The 14875-nt window shown below is 40.0% G+C and overlaps 1 protein-coding gene across 1 annotated transcript in view; it reads left to right on the forward strand.

Annotated features, from left to right (window-relative positions):
• COL5A2 (collagen type V alpha 2 chain) overlaps positions 1–14875 on the forward strand; it is a 109244-nt gene that overhangs the window by 40416 nt on the left and 53953 nt on the right. The window contains exon 2 of the mRNA XM_086750847.1: positions 14460–14684. Within this exon, the coding sequence (XP_086606973.1) occupies positions 14460–14684 (225 nt within the window). The remainder of the gene's footprint in view (positions 1–14459; positions 14685–14875) is intronic.

Genomic DNA, 14875 nt, shown 5'->3' on the forward strand with positions numbered 1-14875 from the left:
AAAAGTTATAATCCCCTTTGTATTCTTCCAGTTCATCAATTTTGGCAATTCTTCAGGGACACAACATAGAGGACCACACTTAGACAGGCATCTCATTCTGCAGCTCTTAAAATTGCTACACATCCACTTGTTTAAAAAATGGTGCAAGAGATGACTGCTGAAGAGCTACTGTAAACAGCAGGAGGGTCTGTCCGGGGTGATGCTGATCCATTAACTTCAGGACACCTGGTGCTGTTCACACAAACTAAGGGCGAGGTTCTGTATATTTAGCCTGTGAAAATTTGTCTATTTTTCTCTTCTGCTCGTTTAATGCAATTCTGTCTGTTGTCTTTGTCACAATATAATAGTCAGATTTGTGACAACAGGTAGATATTAGGAGACTGTGAGCCTTGAAGGGTTTTGATTTAAACTTTCAATAAGGCCCTGGTGAATAGAAGTGAAGAGTTAATTCATAGTGTTGCCAACTCAGTGCTGAAGGTATGAAGAAAGTCTTGTGAGTGGTCTAGGAGTATAAAATAAATTTGCTGTATTACATGCAGCTGGTATACTTTGCAACATTAATGAAAGTCTGAACTGTCACATGAAATTTTGAAAACAGCCAGGCAGTGAAGCACTCTACCAAGGAGATATGCGTTGGTGTGTTAGCAGCTCAGTTTTAGATCACCGTTTTCATTAAGACAGAAGTTACGTTAGACTTGAAGACAGTTAGACAGCTGCTCTTGAGTACTTGGAAGCTGCTCATAGAGTATTTGGAAGGTGTGGCCACAGCACACATGCATGACAATTCTGCCTGGCATGAGAATACAGAGCTTTGCTCTCACTGCACTACGATACGGAGTCTGGCTTCTTGTTCATGTCTTGCCTCTGTCATGTGAGGCTCAGTCGTGTGGCTCGTGCGTTGCAGGTCCATTGTTGGGCACTCATCCCTGAGGGTGCTCTCTGTCTGAAAAAAACACTCGTGTGCATCTTTGGCGTCTGAAGTAATCACTCTATTTCCTGTAGTGCATTTCATTTTATAAAAATTATATCATGTTAACTAGCCATTAATTTGATTCTAGGTATGAGCCTACCAGCCTGGTGGGATTAATGATTTCAATAATATAGTGATGACATATTTGGCCTTATTTGCACAAAAGGTGGCTGGGAGTGGCTACATTAGCACAGACTACCGGTGGAGAAGGAGTTAGTGAGGAAGGGGAAGGGCACTGGCAGTATTACATTTCTTCACTAGTGTGAATAAATTTAGGAATAGGACACTGTGTTCTGGAAATTATCACAAACCTCTGGTGGACTCTGTGGATAGATGCAGCTATTTCTAATCCTCTGGGAACTTAGAACAGAATGATAGATAACTATGTAAAAAACAGATGCTGATTGAGGGACTGAAAGTCAAAATCTTTAGCTAGGGTTAACTGGAGAAGATCCAGTTTACTGACAGCTCCTGATTTTTCAGAGCTGTGACTCTTTGAATCAGCTGAGAATGCAACATCATACTTCCAGCCTTTTTCTTCAAGTGTAAGAAATATGAGTACCTTTGGTGATGCTCTTGGTAATCTAATATGAAGGATAACATCCCAAACTCATTAACTGAATTTCAGTAGGCGGGTAGAACAAAACATGTTAATTTGCATGTAGACATTCCAGTCTTTTTTAACAAAGAAATGGGAGTAGTGTCCTGAGCAATAAAGCCACCTCTTAAAGGACTTGAACATAAATATCTTACGGGCTTTGAAGAGCCAAGATAGTGATCTCACTCCTGTCCTCTTTATCATAACAAGCATCGGGCTTTACTGTTGTTACCAAGAGCATGTTCCAACATATTTAGTACTTTGCTGAACTGGATTCCTATTTATAAACTGATGGTTAAAAAAAGGCAAATGGTTATCTATTCCTAAATTGTTGAGTGGCAGTAGTATTTTTTTTTTTTTCCTGATAGGATGAGATATTGTGGATTACTTCTTGCTACGGAGCTACTGATACTTACAAAATTTTATTGAGCAGTTCTTGAATGGGAAATTGTAATGTTAAGGTATCTTCTTGATGTAACACTAATCTTTAAGGAATTTTGGGTTTGGAGGAAGAAGATGAAGTGGAAGAGGTTTGTGGTTCAGAAAATGAAATTATGTAGGAACATAAAAATATAGGAAATGAGGGTGCTCTTTGAGGAAAAGTAAGGCCTTGAAGAGCTCAGGTGAGCTTGTGCTAAGCTGGAGTTTATCTGAACCAAGCAAAATGTTATTTGTGCTTCTCCAGGGAGTCATGTGAAAAATACTGAAGAGAGGTGTGAACGGACTTGTATCATGTTTGTATCCCAAGCTACTTCTTCAGTCATAGAATATTGTTTAAATGCAAAACCTGCAATAATTCCCAGTTCAAGTAGGGCCCACAGGGCCCTAAAGAGGACTCTTAAGCCCTTTATGAAAAGTCCTAAACTGTAAGATTGAAAGAACTATTTGGGCTATTCTTATTTGTTGCTTGTATTGCAGTCTTAAACACTGTGTGAAAGATGTGACGGGTGATGCATTTCAGGTACCACAAATAGTCACTTCTAACAATCTACTGCATTAGAGAGAAAAAAAAAAATACAGAAAGGTGTTTATAAGGAGCTGAAGGGATGTGATGTATCATGAAATTTCAGTGCCACTAAAGGTAACACAACAATGCCTTTGCATGGGATTAAAGCCTACTGACATTAATGGCTGTCTTTTGATGCCAGTAGCTCTGTTCCCAAAGGCTTATCATTTAATAGCACTGAAAACTAAGTAATAATTTAAAAAGGCAGTCCTGTTTTTTTTTCAGATGGATATTTACTACTATCATGCAATTTTGGAGACAGGTAAACTAGGACGCATATTTTCACTGTTAAACTGAGTTGAAGGTGATGTGCAGGATTCCTGGCTTCCAGTTGGTGATTTCCATTTCAAAGACCAAACTAAGTTTGGTCACGTAAGAGTCCAATTGTAAGTCAGAGTTCCCTATGTTGTTCATACAGATTTCTGAGTGCAATGGAACACTGAGTATTTACAACAGCGATGGGGCATACCCCACACTAGAGTGCCCACGTACCCTGAATTATTGCCTAGAAGTTAACTCAAGGCTAATATCTAAGTTGCATCCCTTAAGTATGGGTGCTTCTTTCAAACCCATACAGATTTTCATTCTTTTACAAAAGGGAAAAGAAGCAGGATTTCTCTATTCTGTGCATTTACGTGCACTTGATTGCAGCTCCTAACTCTGCTGCGAGAGTTAACTGCTGCAAAAAGATGTCAGTATTTGTAGAGCTTTGCTTTGGGAAAAAAAAAAAGTTCTTGTAACTTGAATGCTGCCTTCTTGGGCTTTTAAAGGCTCATATCAAAGAAACAATAGTAGGCTAAAATTAAAAAGATCTGAAAAATGATAAAGTAGTTTTGAAAGGAGGAACTAAGGGAAATAGAAAGTAGATTAAGTTCAAAGCAAACAGTAGCTGGAGGTGATGACGGCTGGTTTGTTTTAAACTACGCATCCCTGCTTGAATTTTAATTCATCCAAAACATTTTTAGTATGGACTTTTTGCCTGACAAAAGTTCATAATGCTTCATCCCTGAAGTATGGAGGGATATCCAATGAATAAGAGCAGGAGAGCCTGCAGAAAAGCCTTTCATTTCCTCTGTCCCAGAAACCATAATCCTGCAGGAGAGCAAAGTAATGGATGGTATGTATCTTTTTAAAGAACATGTATCAATGTTATGCATTTAAATGACAGGGTGGATAGAATTTCTTCTTTGACTTTTTTTTTTTTTTTTACATTCAATGTCCTTTTTTTTATGCTCATTTAAAATATGTATGGACCAAGAAATGGGACAATATCAAAGCCAAGTTAAAAATGAAATTGAAATAAAACTATTTAGCTTTATTCAAATGTAGAATGCAGCAACAGAGAGTCTCCAGACAGGCAAAAACACCTCTAATTCTTCTTATACACTGGATTTTTCTTACAGTGTCTTATTAACATCAACAAGGTTAATGTTACTATTTCCCACTGTTGCATAAATACAAAATAAGAAACTGGGTTTTGCTTAAACTACCTTCTTAAATTTAATGAAGTTATGCAACACTGAAAATGGAGGAAGGATATTTTTCCCCTGGCCTAGGAATTAAATTCAAGTGTGTTGGTCTGCAAATGTGAGAGTCTGCTTGAAGATGTCTTGGGAGTTGCAGTGTACAGCCTATGCCAGAGACAAAGCCGCTTATCAGTATCTAGGTTTTCCCTAGCCAGTCAGGATGAATTGAGGCAACTTTGAAGAGGTCTCCTGGCTCAGTAATGATGAAAAAGATAGAATTGGGTCAGGTCAATTAAAACATTTTTCTTTCATTGAAATGAACTGAGCTCTGCTCACTTGTTACTGACATTATTTTTAGGCACTGAAAGAAAGAAACTATGTATTGCTTCTATATCTGTAAGTAGTAAAGAAGTTTAAATTGTGTACAAGTTAAACTCGCTCTTGGGTATGAGTTGCACCTAAATCACTGTCTTTTCCTCACGCACATGTGTGTGATTGAGTTTAGATTACATGTAAAACTAGTCTGCTCCTTCATAACCTTCATCCCTGATGCTGTGCAGAAAGCAGCTAGGATGCCCTGAGGGCTGACAAAGCCTGTTCCGTGTCATCTTGAAACCAGAAATTGCTGACTGAGCTGTCTGAAGTATGTGGTAAAGGTAATAGTGGCAGAAATGAAACAGAGGCTTTGTTCCTGGAATTTTTGCAGACTTTCTTGCTTACCATTCTTCTTTTTTTTTTTTTTTTTTTTTTTTTTTTAATTTCTCAGAGGCTCGGATTTTCAGCAAATGAATAGCTTTGCTGTACAAACAACATAGTGTAGCTTTCCAGCAATACCTTCCTACTCCACCCAAACACTGGGTAGTTTTTGCTTAAGTTTGAAATGCTGAGTCTGTTGGAATGCAAGGATTTTTAATTATGGAATAGAATTTTCCTACTAATTACAAATCTTTATTTTTAGATGGAAAAGAGGGTGATATTAGCCAGCAAGGATGCATTTAGGGGGTTACATGAGTCCACTTTGCAAACCGCAATGTAGAAAAGCTCTCTGGAAAAGGCAATGTGTAATTATAGGTTTCTGTTGAACTTTGATGTGTATAGCTTCAAAGAATCAGGATGTTTGGGCAGCAACAAGTGTGTTTCTCTCAGATGTAGTAAGAAAAGACATCCATGTGCATTTTTTTCTGACTTCAAAGGAGCTAATTCCTACAAAACAAGGAAGGCAAACCAGTTCTGTTGCAGTGCATGGTTATTTTATCAGTTAGACTGAGTATTATAGCCTATGTGAAACTAGAGCAGTGGAACTTGTGAAAGTTTGGATAGATTATTACAGAGAAGAAAAGCTCAGACTGCAGTTACGGTCTAGCTGTTTAGTGAATTTTCCCTTTGCCGTTGGTTAAATCTAACTGACTTCTACAAGGAGACAATTGGCTTGGTGCACAAGGGAAGAGCAGTGGATGCTATTTACCTCTAGTTTAGCAATGCTTTTGATGCCACCTCCCATCGCATCCATGGGCAAACTGGGGAAGTGTGGACTGAATGGGTGGTGAATGAAAACCTGGTGGGGCTATCGAGTTTGAAGAGTAATGGCTGGCAGTTCAAAGTTCAGCTGTGGCTAGTTAATTGTGGCATTCCTTAAGGGTCAATGCTGGGATGGTTGTCAGAACCTGGCTGACGCAGTGTAATCTCACCCTGCACAGCTTGTCGCTTGGGCAATCAGTTTCTGGCTGGCTGGGCAACCAAGATGGCTTCTTGTGAATCACTGATAGATTTATGACAGGAATCCAAATGTACTGTGAGTGGAAACCATGTCTCGCTGATACTGGCAAAGGAAGCAGCTGAGAGAATTTTCTTCACAGCCAAAATGCATTATTTTTTACTGATGCACAGCTGTCCAAGACTAGACTTTGGAAAGACCAAAATCAAACATTCATGGATTCCAGAACAGTGAGCCAAAATAGACAGTAGAAGAATATTACACTTTCTTTGTAATCTTGCTATTTTAGACTTAGGTTTAAATACATTAGGCACAGTTTCTTACGTCCTGATAAGATTTACTTTAATTTGTAGTAGCAGCAGGTTAGGCAGAATTCCCACCGTCAGGGGATGTTTGCTTCCAGAATGAAGCCTCTTACATTTTAAGAAATATGCCAGTTGCAGTTTCAGTTCTGTTTTAATTATAAAGACAATGCCTGTATTGCCCAACTTGTGAGCGCTCAGCAGTGCAGAGCCCTGGCCCTGTTCTGCCTCCGCTGACTGAACCGCTCCTGCAGCACGTTCTCTTTGTAATGTCCCCACCAGAAAAATCTGCTGCTTCTGTGGGACATGTGTTTCTTCACGCAAATGAAAGCGATTCCACTTAAAAATGTCATCCCAGAGTGAAGAATGTGCTCCAGCACTTTGCTTAGAAAAACAAATGATTGCCTCAAGCCTGTTTTGAAATAATAAAACGTAATAATTGGCCGTGATAAGCACAATTTTTAAGCTTTATCTGCCCTGAGTCAGGAGGAAAACTGTGGTACAGGTGGCTGTAGCTGAACTGCCTTCACTCTAACTACCTTGAATGACAAAGTCCAAGCAGGGCGTTCATGGCTGCATGGGCTCCAGCAAAGACCAGGCACCCCGCTACAGCCTGCGGCTTGTGACTGATTTGCTCCAGCAGCTGAAATATGTGACAGTGTTTTCTCAGGCATGCCCTGAATGCCTCCCTATTGCAATCTGTGCACAGCCTTAGACGTTTGGAAGTCATTTCATTTCCCACTCTATCTTTAAGGCTTGATTGCTGTCATCTGAGAGTGTTTGTGTAAGCGCTGCTGGCAGATCAGGCTCTTCAAACTCCCTCCTTCACCCCGTTCTCCTACAGGCACCAAGCAATGTGCCCAGCCATCCTCCTTGTGAACCAAAGTAAAAACAGAGAAAAACAAAGTCAAAACCGTGTTTACATCCAACTTTATTCATGGGATGACTGTAGTGAGCTGGTTTAACTGAGTGCTTCTGAAGTAGGCAGATCCAAGACTGTGGAGTAACCAGCAGAAAAGGAGCAGCCTGACCACTCTTTCAGCAAAGTGTCGCTGCTGCAGAGTTCCCTGCCCTCTCCGTAGCACAAGATGGGGTGATCAGAAGGGCTGAGTCTTGTTCAGTAGCTCAGGAACAGTGAGGTCAATATGCAGATGCAACATCATCAGATGCTCTTAGGGAACTGAACAGTGTGGTAGACAGTGGATAGTGCTGTGGGACCAGCAAGATAAATCTTTTTTTTTTTTACCGGAAGGGATCCTAGTATATTCTGCCTTTGTATCTAGCATGTATTGAACATTTTAATAAGACCATTGTTCTTGATTGTTCTGTGTTGGAGTCTATCTGTAAAAAAAGCAAGCTAGACTTCTGTTTGCACTGATGGAGACATAAATAGATGGACCTGTGAGGTGGGGAGATAGGGACTGCCAAACCAAGCGTAGGGCAGTATTGTTCCATCCAGGTAAGGAAACAGTGGAGAAGCAGTTGTATAATTTGGATGGTAACTTAAAATTTATTCAGAGGAGTCTAATGGTATCCTAAGCATAGTTTTTCCTTTTCAGTTTTCCCTATTCAACCAAATCTGGAATCACAATGCTGAGTGGAAAACAGAATTATTTTGGCATAATTTTCTGGAAGAGGCAAAACCCAGTTGCCAAGTCACACTCAGAGAGCCCTTTACCTGGGAGATTCCCTCTTCTCTCCAGTTAGGGTATATTGCTTTGCTGTTGCTTTCTGCCTCTGGACTGTTGTTTAGAGCTTGGAGGTTGGATTTACTCAGTTGATGAATCTCAGATTGTGAACTCCCTCCTCTTAGTGCCAGCCAGAAGTGACTGCCCAGCCACAAAGTGTATGGCTTTAGTAAGGCTTTGGTTAACTGCTGTGGCAATTTGAACTGTTAATTAAGTCTCTGCTTGGGACCTGACTTACACCTTGATACTTAGCAGTATTTATTCATACTTAAATGTTATTTGTGGAGTCTGCAGGAAAAACAGTTGAGTCTGTAATTTTCCAGTCCTAAAACACATGTTTTAAAATTATCTACACCATTTAGGAGAACACCCTGGGACTTTTATACTTCTGAAACAAGGCACAAAGGGTTTCAGCTCCTTGTCTAGATGATTGAGCAGCCAATCACATTGAAAACTCATTTGGAATTAAGTCAATTCAATGTCTTCTAATCTGTGGAATGATTTTAAAAATACTTATTTCTTGTCAACTTCACAAATTATCCTCTAGGTTGTTTTTTTTTTTAAGCAGGAGCTCTGCAGGATGGATTAAAGAAAAAAAAAAAAACACCACCTTTTTCCCTAAGAAACAATTCTGATGAAACCTGCTTTCCTACAGGTTTGTGTTTTAAACTGTATGCCTGTGCACATTCCCCAAAGTATAGTGAAAGAGATTTGTTATTATCTGCTTGGTTTTTAAGGGAACTTTGGTGGGGTGCTAACTTGGAACTCTCTTCTCTTCCTAACTGTGTACGTTCACAAAATTTGCAGAGGCACAATTGTCTTAGTGACCTGATGTCTCACAAGGTTTCTGTCCAACTTGTCAGTCACTGGAATCAATTTGGCTTGGGGACACAGATGTCACAGTGCAGCCAGTAGGACCACATAAACCTAATTTCCTTAGTAAACCCTGGGGAAAATGCAAAATGGAATGTTCATCCAGACTTTCAGCTGGCATAAACCAACACAGACTTTGAGAAAAATCATCCTATTTTAGACCAATGCCTGCCTGTGCTAGTAATTCTTTTAGACAGTTCTGTAACGAAGAAATCCTCTGCATGATGCTCTTGATTAATCTAGGCATGTCATTTGTTACTTACTCTCTTGGCTACACAGGGAGACTTAAATAGAATTTGAAGCCACCAAGAGAACACTCATCTGCTTAGTGAATTAGCAATGTGTTCATTTACCTTACTAGTGGTCAGTGTTCCCAAGAGAATGCAGAGTTATTTGGATAAGTGCATTGTTGTACTGTAGCTGCTATCTAAAGTTCACTGAGATGTATGATCTGGCCTGAATGGAAATGTCTGAATGCAAATTTGATTTCATTTTGACAGTCAAATATTTCCTATTAAGTGCATTGTGAATCAGTTCACTCTTTTATTGGTAAGGGGTTCCAGGTTCATCCTCATGTATGTGACTGCAAAGGACTTATGTAAACTGTGTGTGTTAATCGTTATTAACAAGAATTGTTTCTGTGCAACAAATGCAAAATGGGTTTTGTATTTATCAGCACTCCTGAAAAGTATCTGATTTTCAAAATAATTGGCGATTGCATTATAATTTGCATGGCACAGTAATTTGGATAATACTTTCTTTATTACCACTCAAAAAAAGGTTATCAAAAGATAAACAAAACAGGCAGTCTGATTCTTATTGGAATAAATGAGAGATTTTTTTCCATTGATTTGATGGGAACTGGATCAAGCCCTACATTACTGTTGAAACAGGCTGACAATCGAAGATTGTTAACACCAAGCTCCTCTTGTCCCTCTCTTGGCAGTCTGTACGCATGCAGAAGAGTACATCTGCAAAATGGTTGTTAGCACGTATCATCTTTCACTTTGATTTACTTCTGCACCTCTGCTTTGTGAATCAGCAGGATTAAGTTTTGTAATTCATAACTTGAAACTCAGCTTTTCATATTCTAGATTTTTTTTTTAACTTAAAAACCACTGTATCTTTGTAATCTTATATTTCCTTACAGTTTTCACAAACCGGCATCAGGATGACAAAAGGAGGATGAGAAGATACCTGCACAAGCTGTTTTGTTCCCAACCCTTTTTCATTAAATAACCATACCTCTTCTGTTCCAGCCTTTTTATGTTAAGCAATGTAAAAGCATTGGGGTTTGGTTACAGCACGCATCAAGAAGTCCCTCTTGACAGAAGAAAGCATAAAACTGGCAGACTATGCTTTCAATACCAGTCATAATCTTTTCTGCTTTTGTTAGACTGTGCTCTCTACTGCTGTAGGTTTGTCAGCCTTCAGGCTCCTTTAGTTAGCACATTGGTAGGACTAGTAAAAATGCAATGAAATGGAGCTGCTTTGCTGTCAAATCCTTTTCTTTCCCTTACCAGTTTGTCTATGGACCAGAGTTGTTAATGCCTGCAGAAAACATGTAGATCTGCAAGTTTAGCTCAGGCCATGTTTTTCCCAGGTAAGGCACTGAGAGATGTATTCCCTTCCATCGTGTACCGGCATCTCTGCAGCAGAGGGAATGGTGGTTGACTATTCCCATGTTAGGTTGTCTATAGGCAGAGATGAGGAAGAGAGGAGTGTAGTTTGTGGCTTTGGGAATGTTTCTGTAAGGAAAAATGAGACCTTAGGGTCACAGCTTCAGCAAGCCTCCCTGTTTGTACGTGTGGAGTGATATTTCTTTTCTCCCCCTTCTAACCCTTTTCTTTTAAAATATTTTTGCTCAGGATACTGTGTTCTCTCCTACCCCACCCCAGGTTTTTTTTTTTTTTTTCTTTTTATGGGGTCATTTTCCTCCTTTCTTTCTTTTTATTCTACCTGGTTCCATGCCCAGGCCTTACTTCCCTTGTTGACATGCATGATGAATGCAATGAAGTCAATGAAAGCAGTAAGGGTACAGTAGTGCAGAGTAACTTTAAACAGCAAACCAAGCAGCAGTGAATTTCCAGGTGTTCCTTTCAAAAGGATGTGTATCTGGTGGTGCAGGATTGAAATGGTTTCATATGTTGTCTTTTAAAACACTTGTCCTGTTGTTGGCTTGTTGAGGAGTGGAATTAACCTTGAGAGAAATTTACTTGAAAGGAAAAGCAGCTCAGCATAAAATGCCCAAAGCAGGGTGTGCCTTGCATGCCTTTGCTGTGGGTAGACCTCTCTGACGCTGGCTGGGGATGAGTGATGGGCTCTGACAGCCAGCTAGTGGATGGGATGGGGCTTTCTCCCACCCCCCGTTAATTAGTGCCATTTCAGTCTTGTCACAAAACTGGGCCAGGTATGTCAGGGCATGATGGGATTTTTGCTTCCAAACTGTTGATGCGTAGTCTCCGAGTACTATGGTTTAGTACATTAGGCTATAATTGACTGTTTGACTTCTGATCACGTAGTTCTTCAAAGCAAAACTGATTCTACAAGAGATCAATATATGGCAGAGAAATAATTGCATTTTACTCACTGTGAAATCCTCTTTCACAAAGGTCCTTTGTGCAAGCTCATGAATAAGTAAGTCCTTAAATATATCATAGGGCATTTATTCTACCTTGCCTTTTCTATTTGCAATCAGCTTTGAAACTAATTTTCACTGACTTCACAGCCCTGTAGCTTCTCTAGTCAGGTCCAATACCAATTAGAGTTGCACTTTTTGCTGGTAAGAAAGGAATCGGTTAATGGGCTAGCAAATCGTTTTGCCACATAAAGAATTTCCAAAGCTGCTTCTCAAGCGCTTCAGCACCTCGTGTTACAACTGCAGAGGTATAAAGAAGATGCGACATAAGGAGTTTGTGACTTGGTCTCTGTAATTAAGAAAACATGCAGATTTCCAAACCGGGAGGCAATGCTAGAGCAATTTCCTGTGCTGCCCTTCTCTGTCTGGCTGTAGATGGATAACGTGCCTGCAGTTCAGGCTATGAGAGAAAAATGTACTTGTGGGATGAGTTGGCCTTGAAATAGCTACTCTTTGCAGGTTACTCTCTCAGCATAATGCAGTCACAGCAGAAATGAAAGCTAGAAACACCAAACGTAATAAAAACATTTAAAATTTAAAATCTGGCAGTAGTGTGGGGTGGTGGGTTTTGTGTCATTTTTAATTGTCAGCATATCTGCAATCTGATAGCAAAACAGACTTCTCAGTACACTTCCAGAAATTGGTATGTGCATTTTTTTCCCCCTGCCTTTGTCTGCCTCTGTCTCAGCTGCGGAGCGGGCCCAGGCAGAAGCTAGTCACCATCTGGCGCAGCTCTGATTTGCCAAAGCAGTTGCTATGTGATTTATTTGAAGTTATGACAGAATGCTGACTTTGGGTTCCTTAACCTAGAAATTTCATTTATGCAAACTGCTGCTCTTCTGAACAGCACGGCGAGTTCCGTGGGTGATACATTAAGGAAGACACAGACCATATGCCAGACATCTGGGGGAAAAGGCTAAATATGTCAGACAGCGCGTTATGTCATGCACACAAGGGAGAAGACAGACGAGTGCTTTCCAAAATACGATCTGCAGTTTGGAAAACGATTCTCACAGTGTCATAAATGGACTGTACAGTGCACTTGGTTGATGTCTTTACTTCACACCGAAAACATTTCCTCCTGAGCTTCTGCAGCACCCCTTCCAGTCATTTTGTCAGTCGGTGTGATAAACCAGTTGAAGAGAGGAACTGACCTGGTATAAATTTGGATTTCAGCTTGTTAGAAAGCTGCAGAAGTTAGTGACGGCAGGCAATAGTTAATGACACATCTGCTCCATTTCTCCAAGCTTTGACATTGATGGAGTAACTGGACTTGAGTTAAGGCATGAAGCTGAAATTGCAATTCTGTCCATATTTATTACTTTGTGATTTTCTGTTTACTTCTGGTTTAAATTAGGACAGAAACGCATAGAACTCCATGTGCTTAGAGCTGTTAATTTTTACGCTAATAAAAGGCTTTCTTAAAAAATAATGGTCCTGATATTTGACTAGTGGGATGTGTAAAATAAATAAATAAATAAATATGTGTGCGTGTGTATAAAATTACACCGATTCAGAGTCTTGTATCAGTTAGAAAGTAGGGTATTTGGGAGTTTTCAGATAATGTTTTTTTACCTGGATTGCCCAGTTTCAAGGACATTTGTGATAGGAAGGTTTCTGTGGTCAAAGGGAGCTCCCATCCAGGTAAGATGAATCCTCTCTACAGCATCCCAGGGCTCAGGATAATAATTTTGAACTGTGTGTGAGATCCTTGCTCTGTACCGCTCAGAGGAGGGCAACTTGGCACTGGGGTTCTTGGATTTTTTTTTTTCCTGATAGGTCATTCTTTAAGATGTTGGATACCCAAAGAAAAGTTTCCACTTTACTTGATTTTTGAATTCTTTATCAGACATATTTTATTTTTAGGAGGAGATACTGAGATATACTTACTTCATGATTAAGTAAAAAAATCCAGACATTTGGATTGTTTGCCTACAGAGTAGGAAGAAAGCAAAGACACAGACTTAAATATGGATAGAACAGTACCTAAACAGGTGGTTATGTCCCCTTAAATGCTGCCATCAGTCAAATGGGAAAACTTTTGAAATTTCTAAGTTATAAATTCAACCCAGAGTTCCACCTAGGTGACAGTGGATTGATTGGAGAGGAGAGAGAAAAAAAACTATATTGAATGGATTTCTAAATAATTAGTATGAAATTAATTTAAATTGGAATTCAAGGAAAAGAAGAAAAAGTAATTGTATTAAGAAGGAAAGTAAACCTGTTGTAAATAGAGTGGATTAGGTTAAAAATTACGTGAGCAACTTCAATAAAATAGAATGACCTCCATACAAATGTGTGAATAAGTAGAGAGAGCATACACATAGTCAGTCAATGCTGTTCCTATGTAAATGGCCACATAGGATAGTCCTTCATATACAGTTAAAATATTAAAGAGGTTTTTGTATGTAGTTAATATATAACCATAGCAATAATTTTGCATGTGGTGGGGGACTCATGTAGAGCCGTGACCAGCTGGGTTATAAGGACAAAGCGAAATGGGGAGTCTGAGGAGCCTCTCTTCACTCAACTGGAGACGCAGCTGCGAGCAGCCTTGCAGTGGAGACTGCTGTTGCCACTGGACAGTGACTGACTCTCTTGTTTGGAAGGTTTGACTCTCCATGTTGGTATTACCTTACACCAAGACCCCAGTAAATGAGGTTTTTTTTCTTTTCAACAATCACTCCATGTCTGTTCACCACTGTCATAAGTCTGGCTGTGTGAGGTACCTGCAGCTGGCAGCAGCTAGTGTATGCCATTCCGTACAGAAGTCTCACAGGTTCTTCCCCCCAGTCAGGCGTCTCTAACGCTGTGTGCTGTGCACAAGAGGTAGAGCTGGCACATGGCAGGAGCTTCTCAATGCAGAGTTAGAACCCTGGTGAGCAGAACAACATCCAAAGACTCATGAGTCAGTGTTCATTTGATACTTTGGTGAGTTTGTGCGCTCGAAGATGACTCTGTTTTACTTCTTTCTGATGAACAAATAAGGTGGTAAAATAACAAAGAGTTTTAAGATGACTGATATTTAAAAGTCCTTAACATCAGCTTCAGCTACGCTGGTGGAGTATTTTCTTCATGTATGCGTTGCTGGTTCTCCTCTCCAAATGAGAACCCTTTGTCCAGACCCTTGTCCCTTGTCCAGACCTACTCTTCCTTTGATGCCACGATTGGAAAATGTGTTTTGTATTCTCTCTCTTATCCCAGGAGAAGACGTTGAAGAAATAGCCTGCACTCAGAATGGCCAGATGTACCTGAATAGGGATATTTGGAAGCCCTCACCATGCCAAATTTGCGTCTGTGACAACGGAGCTATTCTTTGTGATGAAATCCAGTGTCAAGATGTGCTGGAGTGTGAGAACCCACAGGTGCCCCCAGGAGAGTGCTGTCCTGTGTGTCCCCATACAACACGCGAGTTTGACACCACCATTGGTAAGACGACTTTCCAGTTTGCTTTTCTGAAAGGAGAGACAGCCCAAAGAATTAAGAACCTAATGATATTGAAATTTCTAATAGTGTTGCCATGGTGAAAGCTTAAATCTGAAAACAGTAGATACTTGCCAGTTATCTTCCATCTTGGGTTGCACCTGAGCTGGCTCTGGAAACAGTTTTCTTCTGACTAT

This window comes from Chlamydotis macqueenii, chromosome 6, assembly GCF_036417535.1.
Source record: "Chlamydotis macqueenii isolate bChlMac1 chromosome 6, bChlMac1.mat, whole genome shotgun sequence".
Classification (NCBI taxonomy): domain Eukaryota; kingdom Metazoa; phylum Chordata; class Aves; order Otidiformes; family Otididae; genus Chlamydotis; species Chlamydotis macqueenii.